This window comes from Anomaloglossus baeobatrachus, chromosome 5 (genome assembly GCF_048569485.1).
Source record: "Anomaloglossus baeobatrachus isolate aAnoBae1 chromosome 5, aAnoBae1.hap1, whole genome shotgun sequence".
NCBI lineage: Eukaryota > Metazoa > Chordata > Amphibia > Anura > Aromobatidae > Anomaloglossus > Anomaloglossus baeobatrachus.
The window spans coordinates 59,124,566-59,145,888 of NC_134357.1; the positions used below are offsets into that span (position 1 = coordinate 59,124,566).

The window sequence follows — 21,323 nt, forward strand, 5'->3', positions numbered from 1 at the left end:
CCTTGTGAACAAATCCTAAGAGTTGTCCCATTAAATGAAATGTCCTAATTTGATTAAATTGTTTTTCCTTTAAATGTCCTACAATAATTATTATTTGCTCTCTATGAAGAACATTAAAAAAAATATGGAACCAAGGCGAACAGACTGGAGATGCCACCTAAGGGGTCATGGTCCCATTATGCCGGTACGGAACCTCCCCTTTCTTTCACCCTACACTGCCTCCGATCCTATTGTACTGCAGCCTGTTCCTCTGACATAAGCCTTCCCTCTTATCTTGTGCAGCTGCAAACCTCCAGAGCTTGGCTGCTGTGCACACCACCACCATGCTGTGATCCTGACTCCTGACCCTTGCTGTTCACCAAGACTGGAGTGACTTTTCCGCACAGGGGATATCCCATATTGCTTGCATCCCCTAATACAAAACACCATGCGCAAGAGCAACTCATAGGTATGTACCACAACTTATTGTCTGCATGTTCTTAATGGATATGAATGATAATCCTCCAACCCTTATGTGTCAGATCTATCCACCATGTGTGTGTGGAGTATTAGGAATGGGGTCAGGCTGGGATACCGGGCACAATCCGAACAGATTTGATGTTACAGCAGACTTTTATTGCCTTTGATGAGTCTATACATACTAATCTGTTTAAAGACATGACAGATGGTTTGCGAAAAAAGTAATGAACTCCAGAAGAGAGATAAATTTGACTAATGCGACGTCTCGTAAAAAGTTATGAAATTCCGGTGATTTATCGTACGGAGCGGGAATGTATTGGGAACTGACAGCGATTCAGGGGAACAATGTGGATTTTTCTGCGGATAACTTAATACTTAAAGGAGGTCACTAAATGTTCTGGATGACTGAATTACATTAACTCGCATTAGTCCTTTCATCATTTTGCGGAGGTAGCAGAGCTGGGTTTGCTAAGTGCTGCAGAGTGGAGTTTGCCTTTTGGCACAATTCAGTTTATTAAGTGGGTTTTTTCCCCTATGATTGGATCTAAAGCTATTGAATCGTGTCAACTCGAAGACTATGAATGTTTTTCAGAAAACGCTGCCGTTTATTGAGCGGAAGTGGATTTAACACTGGAAGTCCCAGAGAGGGGTCATTTAACATTTCTACCTTTGGAACCCAGAGACAGGTCGAATGACCTGAAGGATTTTAGCTAACATCCTATAATCACTGTCTTTTGTTCTGTAATTAAGGCCATTACTGTCGCACCACAGGAGGTTGTTGTTTTCCATTGAGTTTAGCCATTTAGTTTCCAGTTAGTTCTATTCAGTTTACCATCAGTCATTTGACCCTTTTTCGGGACTTCAGGGGGAAGCTTGAAATTTCTGGGACTTCTAGTGTTAAAAGAGATGGAAAAACATATCAGAAATATTTATAGATGTAGCAAGGGGCTTATGGAAATTCGGAGCGGTATTCGACGCGCCAGGTTTTTTCATTCATGTTTTACCCATTGACATACTTCTTCTTGCTGGACCTACTTCTAAAAAAAGCATTTTCCCATACAATGCTCTATGTCAACAAATCATAGACACAAGTAGTAAATTAAAAAAAAAAAAAAACCACACATATACAGATGTAGCAAAAGTTTGCATGACCCATAAAACACTCTTCTTGCTGGACCTACTTCTAAAAAAAAAGCATAAAATGCTGTATATGACTCCACATGTCGACAAATCAGAGAAACAAGGCGTAAATAAAAAAACAAACAAACCATAAAAACAGATGTAGCAAAAGTTAGCATGACCCAGAAGACACTGTTCTTGCTGGACCTACTTCTAAAAAAAGCATAAAATGCTGTATATGACTACACATGTAGACAAATCATAGAAACAAGTAGGAAATATATATATATATATATATATATATATATTTATATATATATATATATATATATATATATATATATATATATATATATATATATATATATATATATATATGAAGATATATGTATAAATGCAGATTGAACAAGAGTTAGCATGGCCCACAAGACACTCTTCTTGTAGGAACAAACAAGCAAGTAGGAAATAATATATATATATATATATATAATATTTTTTATTTATATATATATAAATAAATGCAGATTGAACAAAAGTTAGCATGACGTACAAGACACTCTTCTTGCTGGACCTACTTCTGAAAGAAAACAAAAAGACATAAAATGCTCTATATGACTCCACATGTCATCAAATCTTAGAAACAAGTAGGAAATAAAAAAAAACAAACCATAAATACAGATGTAGTAAAAGTTAGCATAACCCGATAGACACTCTTCTTGCTGGACCTACTTCTAAAAAAAAGCATAAAATGCTCTATATGACTGCATGTTTACAAATCATAGAAACAAGTAGGAAATAAAAAAAACTAACAAAACAATATAAATAGAGATGTAGCAAAAGTTGGCATGACACGCAAGACACTCTTCTCGCAGGACCCACTTCTCAAAAAATATCATAAAATGCTCCATATGACTCCACATGTCGACAAATCATAGAAACAAAGTAAATTAAAAAAAAAAACACAAATACAGATGTAGCAAACGTTCGCATGAACCACTATACACTATTCTGTTAGCTTGTGACACAACGTTATTTCACTTAAGAGGATTATAATAACCTACCATAGCATGAGCCATTGACTGTTTATATTTGTTCGCATCGCTGTGTTATTCGAGTCATGGAAACCTTTGCTACATCTGTATACTACAGATGCAATGAAAGCACATTAGATCCAAATGTAGAATAACTGATTTTTTTCATTTGCCTATTTAGTTTGTGCATCTGAGCAGTAAATAGATAATAGATGTATATGTGATAAGATTTTTGGCAATGACAATCTCCGTTTGTTGTATCAAGAAGCTAAAAGTTGTAGTGAAGAACAATTTCTGGTTCTATCTGTTCACAGATTATAGCCAGATTTTTGACCAATATCTTTTTACAGCATTGTTTGAGAATCAGAAGCCGAAAACTGAAACTTAAGTGTTCCCTCCGAACTTTTCAGAATTGGCCCTTTTTCGTTTCATAGACATAATACCATAATTACTCTATCCGGTGTAATATCTTTTCTTAAAGCCAGATTTGGCCAACTACCATCCAATCCGACCAAACCTATCAATCTGATTATATTAAAATCTCCCTTGTTCACAAAAGTTTCTTGATCCATCCTTGGGAATGGGATAACCCCAAAAATCTAACAATGTATGTAAGTGGGTCTTAAGATTCTTTCTTGACGGCAGATATTCCGTGAAAAAAAAAATGAGTGTTGACTTCCAATTCGGGTTCCTCTGTCCCCATTGATATAAAGATGTATGAAGAGTCGAGAGAAATCGCTGATTGTATACATGGCCATCCTGGGGCATATCTTGCTATAATTTATTTATTTTACGCACCTATATAGCACTATAATTCTATAGCGCTTTACAGATGTGATCATCACTGTTGGGGCTCATAATCTAAATTTCCTATTAGTATGTCTTTGGAGTTTGGATGGAAACCGGAGAACTCGGAGGAAACTCACACAAACACGGGGAGAACATACAAACTCCTTGCAGATGGTGTCCTTGGTGGAATTTGACCCCAGCGCTGTAAGACTGTAATGCTAACCACTGAGCCACCGTGCTGTGCTGCCCAGCCCTCAAAGGGTATGTGCAAACCCAGCCAAAAGCGGTTCTCTGATTTCTGATCCATTAATACTCTGTATTTTATTTTTATAATACAAGTTATGTGCATTGGAACATTTGCATCATCTAAACAACAGCTCCTTCAGGCCCCTGAGTTCTTATTTTGGAACGGTATAAAATCAATTCCAAAATATTACTTTACTGCTAAGCAGGAGGCATGTGGAGAATTTTAATTTCCCAAATTTCTTATTTGTATTGCCTCATAGCGTGATATGAAGTTCTCCTGAGTTTGTAGATGTAGGTTTTCTGTTCTGAATGGAGCGGCTGCATCTGAAAAACAAAAAGAATCATTCAGCCCCAATACTATGATCCAAATATTTGGAGATTTCAGTAAGAGTGTACATCGCCAAAAGTGGACCTCATAGCTGGAATTACAAAAACTCATCTTTTTGGCTTGGTTAACCCCACTACTCCTTTAAAAGGTTGTCCAAGAATAAATAAAATACTATGACTATATTTCCCCAAAAATAGCATCACTATTCATGGTTTGTGTCTTGTATTGCTACTTTAAAGTGAATGAAGCTGAGCTGCAATACCACATATAACCTGTACAATGGTGTGGCACTGTTCTTGGCAGAGAGCAGATATGTTTTTCTAATCCTTGACAAGTTCTTTAACCAGCAGGGACAAGAGAAATTGGAGTTTATTTGTCTCTCATCTGCCCTTTCACAAACCTTGGGTTAATTACCACAATCTTGCTTGCGGACATTGTAGATTTTGCCACAAGAGTCCTTAAACAAAATCCATTTAAATAGAGATGCGGCCAGTATTTTTCACTGCTGCTTTTATGTAGCTAACAAATCTAACAAACAGTATCATCAATAAATCCAAAAAACGGCAACATCAACAAATCCAACAAATGGCAAAATCAACAAATCCAACAAACATCAACATCAACAAATCCAACAAACGGCAATATCAACAAATCTAACAAATGGCAACATCAACAAATCCAACCCACGGCAACATCAACAAATCCAACAAATATCAACATCAACAAATCCAACAAACGGCAACATCAACAAATCCAACAAACGGCAACATCAAAAAATCCAACAAACAGCAACATCAATAAATCCAACAAACGGCAACATCAACAAATCCATCAAATGGTAACGTCAATAAATCCAACAAACGGCAACATCAACAAATCCAACAAATGGCAACATCAACAAATCCAACAAACGGCAACATCAACAAATCCAACAAACATCAACATCAACAAATCCAACAAACAGCAACATCAATAAATCCAACAAATGGCAACATCAACAAATCCAACAAACATCAACATCAACAAATCCAACAAACGGCAATATCAACAAATCCAACAAATGGCAACATCAACAAATCCAACCCATGGCGATATCAACAAATACAACAAACGGCAACATCAATAAATCCAACAAACGGCAACATCAACAAATCCAACAAACATCAACAAATACAACAAACAGCAACATCAATAAATCCAACAAACGGCAACATCAACAAATCCAACAAACGGCAACATCAACAAATCCAACAAATGGCAACATCAACAAATCCAACAAATGGCAACATCAACAAATCCAACAAACGGCAACATCAACAAATCCAACAAACGGCAACATCAATAAATCCAACAAACGGCAACATCAACAAATCCATCAAACGGTAACGTCAATAAATCCAACAAACGGCAACATCAACAAATCCAACAAACGGCAACATCAACAAATCCAACAAACAGCAACATCAATAAATCCAACAAACAGCAACATCAACAAATCTAACAAATTGTAACGTCAATAAATCCAACAAACGGCAACATCAACAAATCCAACAAACGGCAACATCAACAAATCCAACAAACAGCAACATCAATAAATCCAACAAACAGCAACATCAACAAATCCAACAAATGGTAACGTCAATAAATTCAACAGACGGCAAAATCAATAAAGCCAACAAACAGCAACATCAACAAATACAATAAACGGCAACATCATCAAATAGCAACATCAATACACAGAAGAGTGGGTGAACCATACAAACTCTAAGGGCTCATTCAGAGGTCCGCACATGGACTGCAGCTCCTGGAAATGTCGCACGTGCACGCGGCTCATTTTGGCAGCATCACTGCGTCTTTGAAGCTGGGTGTACACATCCTGGCTTCAGAAAAGCGCACTGCACATGTTCGGAAGAACAGTTTCTGCACTTTCATGGGTAGTGTGCGTCTCAGAAGTACATCCATCTTCAGAGAGGCGCAGTTACGCTGCTCAAATGAGCCACGCGCATGCGCAAGTTTTCCAAGGACTGGTGATGATACTGGCTTATGGAACTCATGTTATCATGATGTGCATGATAACATGGAAAGAAGGCCAACTAGCCGGGGAAAAAGCGCCTCGTTTACTAGTCAAAGCGTTAATTATCATAGGAAAAGCGGAGCCTCTAAATACTTTTTCTAAACATTGATTTTAGTAAATAGCATTATACTGGGCTGGTTAGGCAGAGAATTTAGTCATGCAGATGTGAATGTTGCTGGATCGGAGGGTAGAAGGGACCTGACCATCGGAGAACGCCGATGTGCCGGAGAACATCATCTTTAAGACCATTTAGATGCATTGCATCTATCATTATCCAATAACCTATTTACCATGAACTGAGAGCGCACCTTTGTGTTTTGTCTGTCTGCAGTTTGGCAGACAGGAGCTCAGGAGCAGAATGTCAAATACCCACCCAACTGTCCTAGGGAAGGATTACACTTTACAACAGGCAGCAATCAACAAAGGGAGACACCTAGTGAATGGTAATTTTGGAGTGTTTATTTTTGGGCTAAAACAACTTAATTTTTGAATTACGGTAATTGATTGCCTATTTATCACATTATTTATCAACTGACATCCACTTTTTGGAGCAACATGTCATTATAGAAATAGGAGATCATGGGAATAGAGACCGGCCAGCTGCCTCTGTATTATGTATGCCTTTATAGATGTCTAAAAATAAAAGAAAAAAATATTTTTTTTCAGTCTTAGATATATTTTTTTATTTCATAGTGGAAAAAAAAATAATTTTAATTTACTGCATGATAAAAAAAAATAACATTGCGACATTAAATAATGGTTTATTAGAAAAGACCCCGCACGGAGCCAGAGTCTGCAGCTGCTTTCCACCACTGGCTGCCTGCCATCCAGATGTGCCCGGCATCGTCAGCATGTAATCCTCCATCCTAAATGCTCTTTATAGACAGTAATGGAAGCAAATTCTACCAAGCAGTCACATATGCTGAATCTAAGCCGAATGAATGTTTGTGTAAATGGCACTAAACCCGCGTATCAGCTGTGAGTGAATGGACTACGACTTTGTATGGTATAGATCTCATTAGTGGATTCCCATTAATTCTAGCCCAAACATCAGCACTAGTGGGAGCACTTAAAGGGGTTGTTCTTTTTAAACATTTTTTTTTTTAAATGTGATCTCTGATGATTATTTGCAGGGGAATCCGACAGTAAAGAGTTGAATTATACACCGCAGGGAAAATTGAGTGTTACACCGTGCCCATTAAAGCAATTAACATGCCAATCTGCCAGAGCAAAACACACTCTTTGTAGATGCTGTGGCCAACAAGAGAAGGTCACAAACGGGAAATCTCCCTCTGCTCACCCGGATTCACCCAATATTATTTTTAAAAATGTTTTTTGAAAATATAATAGTACAGATGGGACAATTTTTCTACTACTGTAGCAATAAATAGGGGGATTACTGTTAATTTTCCTAAAAAAATATTGCTATTTTTGCTATGACAGCCCTGCACATAGCAGTGAGTTAGCTGAGAAAGCAGCAGTGATCTGATTCTGATGAGGAGTTTGTAACTTTTTTTTATCTGTTTTTTTCACTGCTCATTTATGACCACATTAAAGTTCATCACGAACTTTGAGGTGGTGATAAATCAGCTCAGAGGAGTTCCAAAAAAGACAGACCAAAGGGTTACCTATTCCCCCTTATCGGATCGGATCACAGCTATGGAGGAAAGGGAGGGACTAATCTTCCCATCTCCTCAATTGTCAGCCTGAGCGTATATTACACTGCACTCAGTTGTCATCTGAGTACAGTTCTATGTTTCTCACAAACCCATAGACGTGTATGCGTGCGGGTGACACGGGTCTCGCTTACAATCACAGCATGCTGCGACTTTTTGCTCATCCAGAATTTGGATGAGAAAAAAGCTGACCAACTGCTTTCCCTCATTGACTAACATTGGTCAGAGTCCAATGCGAGATTTTCTGGCATTACACTCATCCGAGTCATACACTCGTGTGAGCGTAGCCTTAAAAACACTAACAAATGACTTGGACATCCTAGGAAAACTGTGTACAGTTTGACACCAGTGATGATGAGTTGATTTCTCACCTTTAGCTGTGAGGATCCATTAGCTTTCCTAATGATTTTTTGGGTTTTATTTATCATTTTTGCTAAAAAAAAATGTATTTCAATTGATTGGAAAATGCGCTTTAATTAGAAATGGTGATTTACTAAAAAGTAGAGTACCACTCTATGCACACAGCAGTCAGACCTCCAATAATCACTAGGACTTGTGCACGCAACCATATTTTCTGTCCAAGTGCGATCCATCAAAAAAAATCAGACCAATGTTATTCAACATATTGGATGTTTATTTTACCTCGAACCAACTGAACTGTTGTAAAAATTGCAGCCTGTTCAATTTGTCTCCGAGAATCAGATGGCACTTGGTCATTCAACTCTATGGGTCTGTGAAAAAAACTTTTCACAGACTGACAGATTGGAGATGAGGAAAAAACTGTTTTAAATTCTACTCCACATTCAAGAAAAACTTATCCAGCTCTGATCCAACTTCAATCCAACTCTGGTCTAACTCTGGCCCAACTCTGGTTCAACTCTGGCCCAACTCTGATCCAACTCTAGTCCAACTCTAGTCCAACTCTGATCCAACTCTGATCCAACTGTGGTCCAACTGTGGTCCAACTCTGGTCCAACTCTGGTCCAACTCTGATCCCACTGTGGCCCAACTGTGGCCCAACTCTAGTCCAACTCTGGCCCAACTCTGGCGCAACTCTGATCCAACTCTGGCCCAACTCTGATCCAACTTTGGGCCAACTCTGGCGCAACTCTACTCCAACTCTGGCCCAACTCTGATCCACCTCTGGCCCAACTCTGGCCCAACTCTGGCCCAACTCTGATCCAACTCTGGCCCAACTCTGGCCCAACTCTGATTCAACTCTGGCCCAACTCTGATCCAACTCTGGCCCAACTCTGTCAAACTCTGGCGCAACTCTGATCCATCTCTGGTCCAACTCTGGCCCAACTCTGATCCAACTATGGCCCAACTGTGGCCCAAATATAGTCCAACTCTGGTCCAATTCTGGCCCAACTCTGGCCCAGCTCTTGCTCAACTCTGGCCAAACTCTGGTCTAACTCTGATCAGTATAATATGACCATTTTTCTCGGATGGAGAGAAAACAATTGTATGCACCTACCCATAGGTTGTGAATATTGTTTATGGGACTACCATTCTCCTGGACCTCTTGGTTGGCGTATATTGTCCTATAATCATATGGGTCTTGATCCACATTGATCACATGGAGTAGCTCATGGTAACATAATGGCTGCATCACTGGTGTTATTGATATGTATGCAGCTTGATCCCATGTCTCTATACTGATTGAGATATTCCCAGTACTCCCAGCTAGTACGGTATATCTCTCTCCCTCAGATTTCCTCCTTGTCTCCACTCTGGAGCTATTTTGAATCCACATCCGTGATCACTTAGGTGTGAAATTAAGTAAATTTGAATAGTTTTGCTTATTTACATCCAAGTGATACTGTATGTTAGGATAATGCCAGCTCACCGAGCCGCACTGAAAGGCCCAGGGCACATTAAATGCTCTTATTTGGGAATATGATTTAATAATAATTACTTTCAATGGAAGGCACATTGCCATTTTTTAAATACAATATATGCAAAATAGATTATTATTCTATGTAAAGCTAACATCTTTCTTTGTGTTATATGGTAAATAATTAAAACACAGTACGGTATATCTGCAGAAATACAGTATATTATATACTGGCTGCTCTAATGACTAAAATATTAATTACCATTTATTCATTATATTTACTAAAATGAAAATGTTAAGTATAGTAAGTTTATTATATGGTCCAGTCCCCAACTGAGAATCATTTGTTAGGGTATGGAGTCTGTGGACGTGTAGCGGCTGCTGTATTAATGGCTGCATCTGACTGTAGAGTGGTATAGTGACCAATGCTTCCTAAACCTCTGAGAATGGAGAGAAAGAAAATCAATGATCTGGTTGCAGTTCCTTCTAGATCAGCCAATCCTCAATAAATGTCTGTATCACTGGTGATAGAGGGCAGTGAATGGGTTAGTGTCAGTATTCCTGGTTGCTTTGAGCAGGGAATGGGTTATTGTTAGTATTCTGGTCTAGGGCAGTAAATATGGTGAATGTTGTGCATTAACTAGTACACTATCACTGCATTCCTAGTGTGCAATGGATTACACCCACTCCTGGCTCCAACAATATTAACATAACAAAAATACTAAGACTCAAATAGACAGACACCCCCTCCATGCTCCTCAAAGCTCCCTCTTCTTGCACAGACTAGTCTCCCTGGTTTTCCCCACCACACAAATTGCTCCCCATGTTTCCCTCCTCTAGCACAGTCAACTCTTCTCTTACACAGACTGCTTCCAAAGTTTCTTTCCTTTCTCACAGACCGCTCCCCATATTTCCCCTCCTCTTACACTGAGCTCGCCCTATGTTTCTTTCCTCTCACATGGACTGCTCCTCATGGTTTCCTGCTCTCACACAGACAGCTTCCTCTGGTATCCTCCTCTCACACAGACAGCAGCTTCCTCTGGTATCCTCCTCTCACACAGACAGCTTCCTCTGGTATCCTCCTCTCACATGGACTGCTCCTTATTTTTCACTTCTCTCACACAGACTGTTCCCCCTCGTTTCCTCCTCTCACACAGACTGTTCCCCCTCGTTTCCTTCTCTCACACATACTGTTCCCCCTTGTTTCCTCCTCTCACACATACTGTTCCCCCTTGTTTCCTCTTCTCACACAGACTGTTCCCCCTCGTTTCCTCCTCTCACACATACTGTTCCCCCTAGTTTCCTCTTCTCACACAGACTGTTCCCCCTTGTTTCCTCCTCTCACACAGACTGTTCCCCCTCATTTCTTCCTCTCACACAGACTGTTCCCCCTAGTTTCCTCCTCTCACACATACTGTTCCCCCTTGTTTCCTCCTCTGACACATACTGTTCCCCCTTGTTTCCTCTTCTCACACAGACTGTTCCCCCTTGTTTCCTCATCTCACACAGACTGTTCCCCCTCGTTTCCTCCTCTCACACAGACTGTTCCCCCTCGTTTCCTCTTCTCACACAGACTGTTCCCCCTTATTCTTTCTCTCACACAGACAGCTCCCCATAGTTTCTTTCTATCACACAGATTATTCCCCATGGTTTCCTTCTCTCACATGGACAGCTCTCCCTCATCTCCTCCTCTAACATAGTCTGCTCCTCCTTATTTCCTCTTCTCACACATACTGTTCCCCCTAGTTTCCTCTTCTCACACAGACTGTTCCCCCTAGTTTCCTCTTCTCACACAGACTGTTCCCCCTGGTTTCCTCTTCTCACACAGACTGTTCCCCCTGGTTTCCTCTTCTCACACAGACTGTTCCCCCTTGTTTCCTCCTCTCACACAGACTGTTCCCCCTGGTTTCCTCTTCTCACACTAACTGTTCCCCCTAGTTTCCTCTTCTCACACAGACTGTTCCCCCTTGTTTCCTCCTCTCACACAGACTGTTCACCCTAGTTTCCTCTTCTCACACAGACTGTTCCCCCTTGTTTCCTCCTCTCACACAGACTGTTCCCCCTCGTTTCCTCCTCTCACACAGACTGTTCCCCCTGGTTTCTTCCTCTCACACAGACTGTCCCCCCCTCGTTTCCTCCTCTCACACTAACTGTTCCCCCTCGTTTCCTCTTCTCACACAGACTGTTCCCCCTCGTTTCCTCCTCTCACACAGACTGTTCCCCCTCGTTTCCTCCTCTCACACAGACTGTTCCCCCTCGTTTCCTCTTCTCACACAGACTGTTCCCCCTCGTTTCCTCCTCTCACACAGACTGTTCCCCCTCGTTTCCTCCTCTCACACAGACTGTTCCCCCTCATTTCCTCCTCTCACACAGACTGTTCCCCCTTGTTTCCTCCTCTCACACAGACTGTTCCCCCTCGTTTCCTCCTCTCACACAGACTGTTCCCCCTCGTTTCCTCCTCTCACACAGACTGTTCCCCCTTGTTTCCTCCTCTCACACAGACTGTTCCCCCTCGTTTCCTCCTCTCACACAGACTGTTCCCCCTCGTTTCCTCCTCTCACACAGACTGTTCCCCCTCGTTTCCTCTTCTCACACAGACTGTTCCCCCTTATTCTTTCTCTCACACAGACAGCTCCCCATGGTTTCTTTCTCTCACACAGATTATTCCCCATGGTTTCCTTCTCTCACATGTACAGCTCTCCCTCATTTCCTCCTCTTACATAGTCTGCTCCTCCTTATTTCCTCTTCTCACACAGACTGTTCCCCCTGGTTTCCTCTTCTCACACAGACTGTTCCCCCTAGTTTCCTCTTCTCACACAGACTGTTCCCCCTGGTTTCCTCTTCTCACACAGACTGTTCCCCCTCGTTTCCTCCTCTCACACAGACTGTTCCCCCTAGTTTCCTCTTCTCACACAGACTGTTCCCCCTCGTTTCCTCTTCTCACACAGACTGTTCCCCCTCGTTTCCTCCTCTCACACAGACTGTTCCCCCTCGTTTCCTCCTCTCACACAGACTGTTCCCCCTCATTTCCTCCTCTCACACAGACTGTTCCCCCTTGTTTCCTCCTCTCACACAGACTGTTCCCCCTCGTTTCCTCCTCTCACACAGACTGTTCCCCCTCGTTTCCTCCTCTCACACAGACTGTTCCCCCTCGTTTCCTCCTCTCACACAGACTGTTCCCCCTCGTTTCCTCTTCTCACACAGACTGTTCCCCCTTATTCTTTCTCTCACACAGACAGCTCCCCATGGTTTCTTTCTCTCACACAGATTATTCCCCATGGTTTCCTTCTCTCACATGTACAGCTCTCCCTCATTTCCTCCTCTTACATAGTCTGCTCCTCCTTATTTCCTCTTCTCACACAGACTGTTCCCCCTGGTTTCCTCTTCTCACACAGACTGTTCCCCCTAGTTTCCTCTTCTCACACAGACTGTTCCCCCTGGTTTCCTCTTCTCACACAGACTGTTCCCCCTCGTTTCCTCCTCTCACACAGACTGTTCCCCCTGGTTTCCTCTTCTCACACAGACTGTTCCCCCTCGTTTCCTCCTCTCACACATACTGTTCCCCCTAGTTTCCTCTTCTCACACAGACTGTTCCCCCTCGTTTCCTCCTCTCACACAGACTGTTCCCCCTCATTTCTTCCTCTCACACAGACTGTTCCCCCTGGTTTCCTCCTCTCACACAGACTGTTCCCCCTCATTTCCTCCTCTCACACAGACTGTTCCCCCTTGTTTCCTCCTCTCACACAGACTGTTCCCCCTAGTTTCCTCTTCTCACACAGACTGTTCCCCCTGGTTTCCTCTTCTCACACAGACTGTTCCCCCTCGTTTCCTCCTCTCACACAGACTGTTCCCCCTGGTTTCCTCCTCTCACACAGACTGTTCCCCCTGGTTTCCTCCTCTCACACAGACTGTTCCCCCTAGTTTCCTCCTCTCACACAGACTGTTCCCCCTCATTTCCTCCTCTCACACAGACTGTTCCCCCTCGTTTCCTCCTCTCACACATACTGTTCCCCCTGGTTTCCTCCTCTCACACATACTGTTCCCCCTGGTTTCCTCCTCTCACACTGACTAAATCCCCCTGGTCTCCTCCTCTCACAGGGACAGCTCTCCCTCATCTCCTCCTCTTACATAGTCTGCTCCTCCTTATTTCCTCCTCTCACACATACTGTTCTCTCTTCACTCAGACTTTCAAGTGACTCTATCTATCCTCCTTAGCATGATGATGTTCACTGATTGTTTAGCTGTTTGCTCCCTGCACTCATTAAAGATAAATGAGCACAACGATATAGAGGACTATGAATCATAAAGGAGGTTGTCCGCTGAATCAAATCGTTTTTATTACTGACACCAATTTGAAAAGTTTGTGCAAAATTACAGCATTTTAAGTTCACTAATGTGTTTAATTACTGTTTTTGGAGAAAAGATCATACAAGATGGGAAAAAATTAATGTCTAAGTATTGGCAAGTAATGAGCAATTAGCAAAATCAACAGTCATGACATGCACGCTCCTAATTGGGTGTAATTCATTCATTAAATGAAAGGGGGGTTCAAATTAATAGCAGTGCGGAGTTCAATTAGTGAGGTCATTCATTCTGGGAAGAAACAGATGTCAATATGGCCCTTATTTAAAGAAGGAGGACAGCAAATGTTCTACCTGCAGATTTTAGCCTTTGCTCAGGGAGTAAAATGGATCATTCAGAACATTGTAACGAAGGAGAAAGAACTTTGATCAAGAAGTTGATTGGAGAGGGGAGAACATATAAAAAAGTGCAGAAAATAATTGGTTGCTCAGCAAAAAAGATTTCCAGTACGCGAAAGGGAATCTGTCACCACATTTGAGCTATTTAATCTATTAATATGGAAATACAGGTTATACATTGCTGAAAATAGATGGCTTCTTGTTGAAAAATCATCTTTTATTCCTTTATGTTAGTGATCTCTTCCAGGCTATGGGGCAGACGTAGCCTGGAAGAGAATGCTGCCTTCGCACTTCATTAGCCAATCTGTTCTCAGCACCTGTGATGTCTGCTTCTTCTGCTGAAATCCTACGCCTATGCCCTGCAATTTACAACGTTACACTTTATTGTTCTGCCATCCCTTGGGCATAAGCTTCATGTTCACTCTGCGCAGGTGCCATAAATCAATTATACTAGGAGCGCAAGAAGCAGCAATCTACCGCACCTGTGCACAAAGAACGTGAAGACTATGCCCAAGGAGGGCGGAACTATAAAGTGTAACGTTGGAAATTGCAGGTGCGGGATTTCAGCACAAGAAGCAGACATCACAAGGACACAGTGACGCTGATGGGAGGAGATAGCTAGGCTAATGAAGTATGGAGGCAGGTTTATCTCTTGGCTACGTCCTCCCCATAGCCTGGAAGAGCTCATTAACATAAATAAAAGATGAGTTTTCAACAAGGTGTCACCTGATATGAGAAACACAGGTATGACTATTTTCAGCAATCTATATATTCCCATATTAATAGGTTAAATAGCTCAAATGTGGTGACAGATTCCCTATAAGGGTACTTTCACACTTGCGTTGTTTTCCTTCCGTTATAATCCGCCCTTTTGGAAAACAGCGGAATACGTTAACGGATTCCGCTGTTTCCCATAGACTTGTATGGTTGACGGATTGTGCCAAAAGGACCTGCGTTGCGTCGCTCTGTTGCTTCCGCCCAGCGGGAGGAACGCAGCATGTAACGTTGTTTTGAGCAGCGGAATCCTCAGGATTTCACTGCGCATGCTCTTTTTTTTTTTTTTTTTTTATATCGCAAACTTTATTTTGTCTCGCGGTGGCAGAACGTTCAGTTGAGCGCCCGCCCGCCGGCAAGTGACAACGCTCAGTTGAGTGCCCACCCGCCGGCATGCCCGGCTGCCGGCAAGTGACAGCGCTCAGCTGAGCGACCGCCTGCTGGCATGCTCGGCTGCTGGTAAGTAACAGCGCTCAGCTGAGCGACCAGCCGCCGGCTATTGAGAGCGATCAGCTGATCGTTCACAATAGTCTGCTGCCGGTAAAACTGTAAAGAATAAAAAAAAAAAAAAGCTTTCCGTTGTTTTGTACGATCCGTAGCATCCGTTGTGCCACTATTTGCAACGCATCCGTTGGATCCGTCACACAGCACAATGCTACGGAAGCCGTCCAACGCAAGTGTGAAACTAGTCTTAAATGGCAAACAAAACCCAAAAAGCACAAGATAAGAAAAAAGCCTCCTATATACAGTATGAGCCCTCACAGCTCCCTATATACAGTATGAGCCCTCACAGCTCCCTATATACAGTAGTTTTTCTGAATACATTATAAACCCCACATAACCTCCTATACACAGCATGAACCTCTCATAGCCTCCTATATACGGTACATTATGAGCCTTACATAGCCTCTTATATACATTATGAGCCCCACATAGCCTCCTACATAAATTATGAGCCCTCACATAGCCCCTAAATACAATATGAGCCTACATTGACTCCTATATACATTATAAGCCCCAAGATAAGCTTCTATACACTTTATGAGCCCCCACATACCCTCCTATATACAGTGTGATGATCCACATAGCCCCTATATACAGCATGAGCCCCCACAGTCTTCTAAATACAGTATGAGCTTGCATTTAGCCTCCTAAATACAGTATGAGATCCCATATAGACTCGAAATAACATCATGAGCCTTCAAAAAGCCTCCTATATACATTATGTACATTATGAGCCCCACATACTCTCCTAAATACATTATGAGCCCCGCATAGCCTTTTATATACTTTATGAGCCTACTTAGCCTCCTAAATACAGTAGGAGCACCCACATATAGCCTCCTATATACATTATGATACCCACATAGCCTCCTATATACATTTTGTAACCCCTACACAGCTTCCTACAAACATCATGAGACCTACATTGCCTCCTATATACATTATGAGGACACACGTACCCATATATCTGGTCCCCCCAACGACCAGATGCAATCTGATCAAATATAAACAAAGTAATGAGTGGGATTGAGCAGCTTTATATATTGTTTATTTGCTGATGCGGAGTACCACAGTTTCTCTCTCAATTGTTTTTTTGTTTTTTTTTTGCAGAAGTGCTTAGGCTTAACATGCTAATGCTTTTCTTTGTCATTGCAGGAAATATTGCTGCCTCGGCTCCCCTTACAGTGCTAAAATGCATTGTCTTCAATTGGCCATCTCAGGACTTCTATCAATTTTATGGAGGTAAAGTTGTACTTTTTCACACAAATCTTGTGTTTTACAGGCGGAATGATGTTACTTTACTGATTTTATACAGTATTCTCTTTTCTTAAATGGTTAATGCCATCATTAGTTTTGTGGAGTGCACTGCTCCCCAACCTTCCTACTTTCTGGGTGAGGCACTCCTGATTGACAGTTCAGGTCAGCAGCATCGTCTTTGCCTCTGCAACATGGGAAGCATGGTTGAACTGTAGCTGGACACAATTTGGAGCTGTCACAAGTATGTCATGGCCTAATGTGATCTTAGGGCGTTCTGGGTTCAGATGGTCACAGTGCATTGTGAATCGCAGATCCGCTTTATTGCCTGCTCGTTATTTGCCCTGAGTTGGAGCATATTTAACTCCATTCAATACTGAAGGAGTTAAGGGGGCTTTACACGCAATGATATCGCTAACAATATGTCGCCGGAGTCACGGAATTTGTGACGCACATCCGGCGTAGTTAGTAACATTGTTGCGTGTGACAGCTATGAGCGAGTGTTAGCGATCAAAATTACTCACCTAATCGTTGATTGTTGACACGTCGTTCATTTTCAAAATATCGTTGCTGGTGCAGGACGCAGGTTGTTTTTCGTTCCTGAGGCAGCACACATCGCTACGTGTGACACCCCAGGAACGACGAACAACAACGTACCTGCGTCCTGCCGGCAATGAGGTGGGTGTGTCGTTAATGCGGCTGTTCTCCGCCCCTCCGCTTCTATTGGCGGGCCGCTGTGTGACAACGCTGTGACGGCGAACGAACCTCCCCCTTAAAAAAGAGGTTGTTCGCCGCCCACAGCGACATCGCTAGGAAGGTAAGTATGTGTGACGGGTTTTAGCGATTTTGGCCGACATGGGTAGCGATTTGCCCGTGACGCCAGTGTGGCGCCCCAGGACCTGGTCGCCACAACAGCATTGCCCTCCCAAAGGGTTAATGCTGAGCCTGGAGGTAATTGGGAGGTCCATTGGCCAGCAAGTTTAACATCCAACGCAGTTCTCCCTCCGGCCAGCAGGGGGAGCTCTGAACCTGGAATTCCAGGGAGCATTCCTTAAGTCTGACCTGAGGGAGGAAGTAGTGTTCAGTCTGTAGAGAGAAGTGAAAGGAAGCAGACGCAGAGTGTGCTGTCCTGTGGATCTGGGGCCTGGAGCTGGAACAGCTTGGCCCAGGGAAGCAGGAGTAGCAGAGAGGCAGAGAAGAGACTCGGACATCGGAGTCTGTGGCCACCAGGGCTTAAAATACTCCCTGGTAGCCGAATCCGAAGAGCAGGAGAGCTGCAAGCACCTGGCCCATAAACAGCCCGAAGGTACAGCTGCAGCATCAGGGCCCGGTGTGGACTTCAGCAGAGAAGCACCAGAGAGGGCCTGCGCAGCCTACCACAGCGGGAAAGGGACGTACCACCGGTCCCAGCAGCAAAGAGGGCCATTGCTGGATCCAGAGAAGCAGGGTTCTATCGTAGTAAAGAAAGGAACAGGAGTAGGCCTCATACTCAGCTGGCCAGAAAGATCACCCCAAGTACTTCCAGGCCGACCGGATCCCCTTCACCACCTGTGACGGTCTCCCAGGATTGGACTGTTCCTAAAGTAAAAGAGGAGAAGGTAAAGAGACTGTTGTTTGTGCCTGGTTCTTTCATTGCCTGTCGGCCCTGCACCGTGTTAGCCACACAACACCATAGACTTTCACGAGCACTAACAGTGTCCCCGGGGCTCCGCTCCACCTGTGGGGAGCAGTACCACCATTGCTGCCGTATCATCACCCCGGAGACCTCACACAGCAGCGGCGGCTTAATAGCCGCAGACCACAGGTGGCGTCACGAAACAAATACTTTAATTGCTCCCAAGTCACCAGCCATATTAAACTGACACCCACCAGGGCCACGGAGTCGGGCCCCGCCACCACTGACGTCCCCCGGACTAGTCCGGCCCGGCACCAGGTGTCCCATAGCCCTGGGGTGGGCGATTCACCCACACGACGGGGGCGGGTGCTTTCACGAGCGACATCGCTAGCAATGTCGCTGCATGTAAAGCAGCCTTTAGGGTGAATTTCTATCCACCTGCAGTGATCTAAAAGGTTGTTGTAACCTCAGCTGCAGTCACTCCCTTCTGCTATAAATATCCGCCCCTTACTCCTCCCTGTAAGTCATTCCTTCGCTGCCATGTTGAAGGAGCTTGTTTCTGCAGAGCTCTGATGTTGCTACTGCTGCAGCTACCAATTTCTTGTTAAAAAAAACGTATGAGTGCTCTATATTGTGTCTTTCCCCACCTGCTTGTGTTGCACCCCGGGGCAGCCGAGCTGCTCGGATCCGGATGGTCGGTGGCTCGAGTGATCCCGGACCCGGGTAATGGCGGAGGCTTAATAAGATGGCAGGGTCTATTTCTAAGGGATTATAAAGTTAATGTTTGTGATGCCACCAGCGGGTTGCGGTTAATGATGGAGAACAGCCGCTGCTAAATGTGGGTACTCCCAGAGCTGGTGGTGTTTGCAGCAATGGTGTTAGGCCCTCCGCAGGTAGGGCCGTGTCTGGGAGATGATGAGGGATAATAACGGACACCACACCAGGTTGTCTTGAACAGTCTCTACTCATTCAGGCCCTTGGATTACTGGTTCAGGTCCCTTGAAGTATCAGTGCCAATGTAGTGACCCAGGTTGCTCTGTCCCCGGCACTCTCTGTTGGTTGAGTCCCCGTAGCGTGGAGCATTTGGGGCCCAACTGTCCCTTTTGGGGTACAGTCTTCTTCACCGTACAGCGGGCAGTGCGGACCCTGTGGGGAGGTAAGTGTCCAAACCCCAATCCCAGTTTACTGCTGATGCCCCTGGATTATTTGGTTCGGTAAAGTCAATGAAGGTGTCCTCAACGGGCAGGTATTTAGCAAGCCGCGTAGAACTGGCGCCTGATCTAGGGCCCTGTGCCCCGTGCGTACTCCAGTCCCAGTGGTATCTCCGGTACCCGACCTGGCCACCTCTCTCCCATGCCCCGGGGTCACCGCTGCACGGACCCAGCTCCGGCACATCCACACACCTCTCTGTGTGCATCACTTCTCTAGATTGCCTGCTGACCCCTCCCACCAGGCTGGCTAATCCTGGGACTCGTTCCTTTCCATGGCGACCATCCCCTTACATGGTTAACCCTCTATGGCCGCTGTGGAGTGGAGAACTAGGATTTTGGTTGTGCTTTGGTGGTATTGGCACTGATACTCTAGGTCCCAGGGGGTAGGTCCTGCATCCCCAAGAGGATGCAGTTCTTTATAGTGCCCTACGTGTCTCAGGGGCACTACACTTGTCTGCTACCTCGTGTTGTCTTAGGCTACATTCACACTTCTGTCTTTTTGCATCAGTCACAATCAGTTGTGTGACTGATGCAATGGATGCGTTGGAGATAGTGGCACAATGGATTTGACTGATGGAGCAAAAAAAGGATCCATTCTTTTTTTGTTTTTTTTTTACTGTTTGAAAGGGTATCAGCTGATCGTTCACAAAAGCCGGCTGCCGGGTGATCAGCTGATCGTTCACAAAAGCCGGCCGCTGGGCGATCAGCTGATCGTTCACAAAAGCCGGCCGCCTGGTGATCAGCTGATCATTCTGGCCACTCAAACTGGAACTGAATTTACAGTCGATCATGGTTTTTTACTGTGGGCATGCGCCACACACAAAAAACGTTGCATTGTGCGTTGCTCCCACCTGATGGTCAGTCACTCCATGACGGATCCGTCGGGGGATGGATGCAATGAAATGCCATCAGTCGCAATCCGTCGGTAATAAAAGTTTATGGGGAAAAACGGAATCCTGCAAAATATATTGCAGGATACCATATATCCTCAAGACGACGGATTGCAACTGATGCAAAAAGACGGAAGTGTGAATGTCGCCTTATTTGCAGTCTTGCTGGCCTTCACTGGTCAAGGTGAGTTTGTAGACCATGTTCTCCATGGTGTCTCCAGACTCTGTCACATCTGTCACATGTACTCAGTGTGAACCGGCATCAGTGTCGAATCTGCCAATCGCCTTGTAAGCACAACACTCACTTGTGGACATTGGACCCTCATAGTACCCTCAGTCTGTTTGTGACAGTTTGAGCAGCCACATGGATATTAGTGGCCTGCTGAGGTCATTTTGCAGGGGTCTGGCGCTGCTCCTCCTGTTCATCCTTGCTCAAAGGATGAGGTAGCACTGCTGCTGAATTATTGTCCTCTTACGGCCCTCTCCAGGTCTCCTGGTGTACTGGCCTGTCTCCTGGTATCTGCTCCATGCTCTGGACACTATGCTGACAAACACAGCTAACCTTCTTGCCACAGCTTGTAATGATGTGCCATCCTGGATGAGCTGTACTACCTGAGCAACATCTGTGAGTTGTAGACACCGCCTCTAGGGGTGAGAGCAATGACAAAATCCAAATGTGACCAAAACAACAGGCAAAAAGGATGAGGACAGATAAATGGTCTGTGGTCACCACCTGCAGAACTGCTCCTTTATAGGGTTGTCTTGCTTATCATTTCTACCTATTGTCGGTTCCATTTGCACAACAGCAGGAGAAAT

At 44.0% G+C, this 21,323-nt stretch overlaps 1 protein-coding gene across 1 annotated transcript in view; it reads left to right on the forward strand.

Moving 5' to 3' along the window:
• Nucleotides 1-302: 302 nt before the first annotated feature.
• LOC142310822 (gamma-aminobutyric acid receptor subunit pi-like) overlaps nt 303-21,323 on the forward strand; it is a 109,046-nt gene continuing 88,025 nt past the window's right edge. Inside the window, exons 1-2 of the mRNA XM_075348546.1 lie at nt 303-448; nt 16,693-16,779. Of these exons, the coding sequence (XP_075204661.1) occupies nt 16,730-16,779 (50 nt within the window). The 5' untranslated portion in view covers nt 303-448; nt 16,693-16,729. The remainder of the gene's footprint in view (nt 449-16,692; nt 16,780-21,323) is intronic.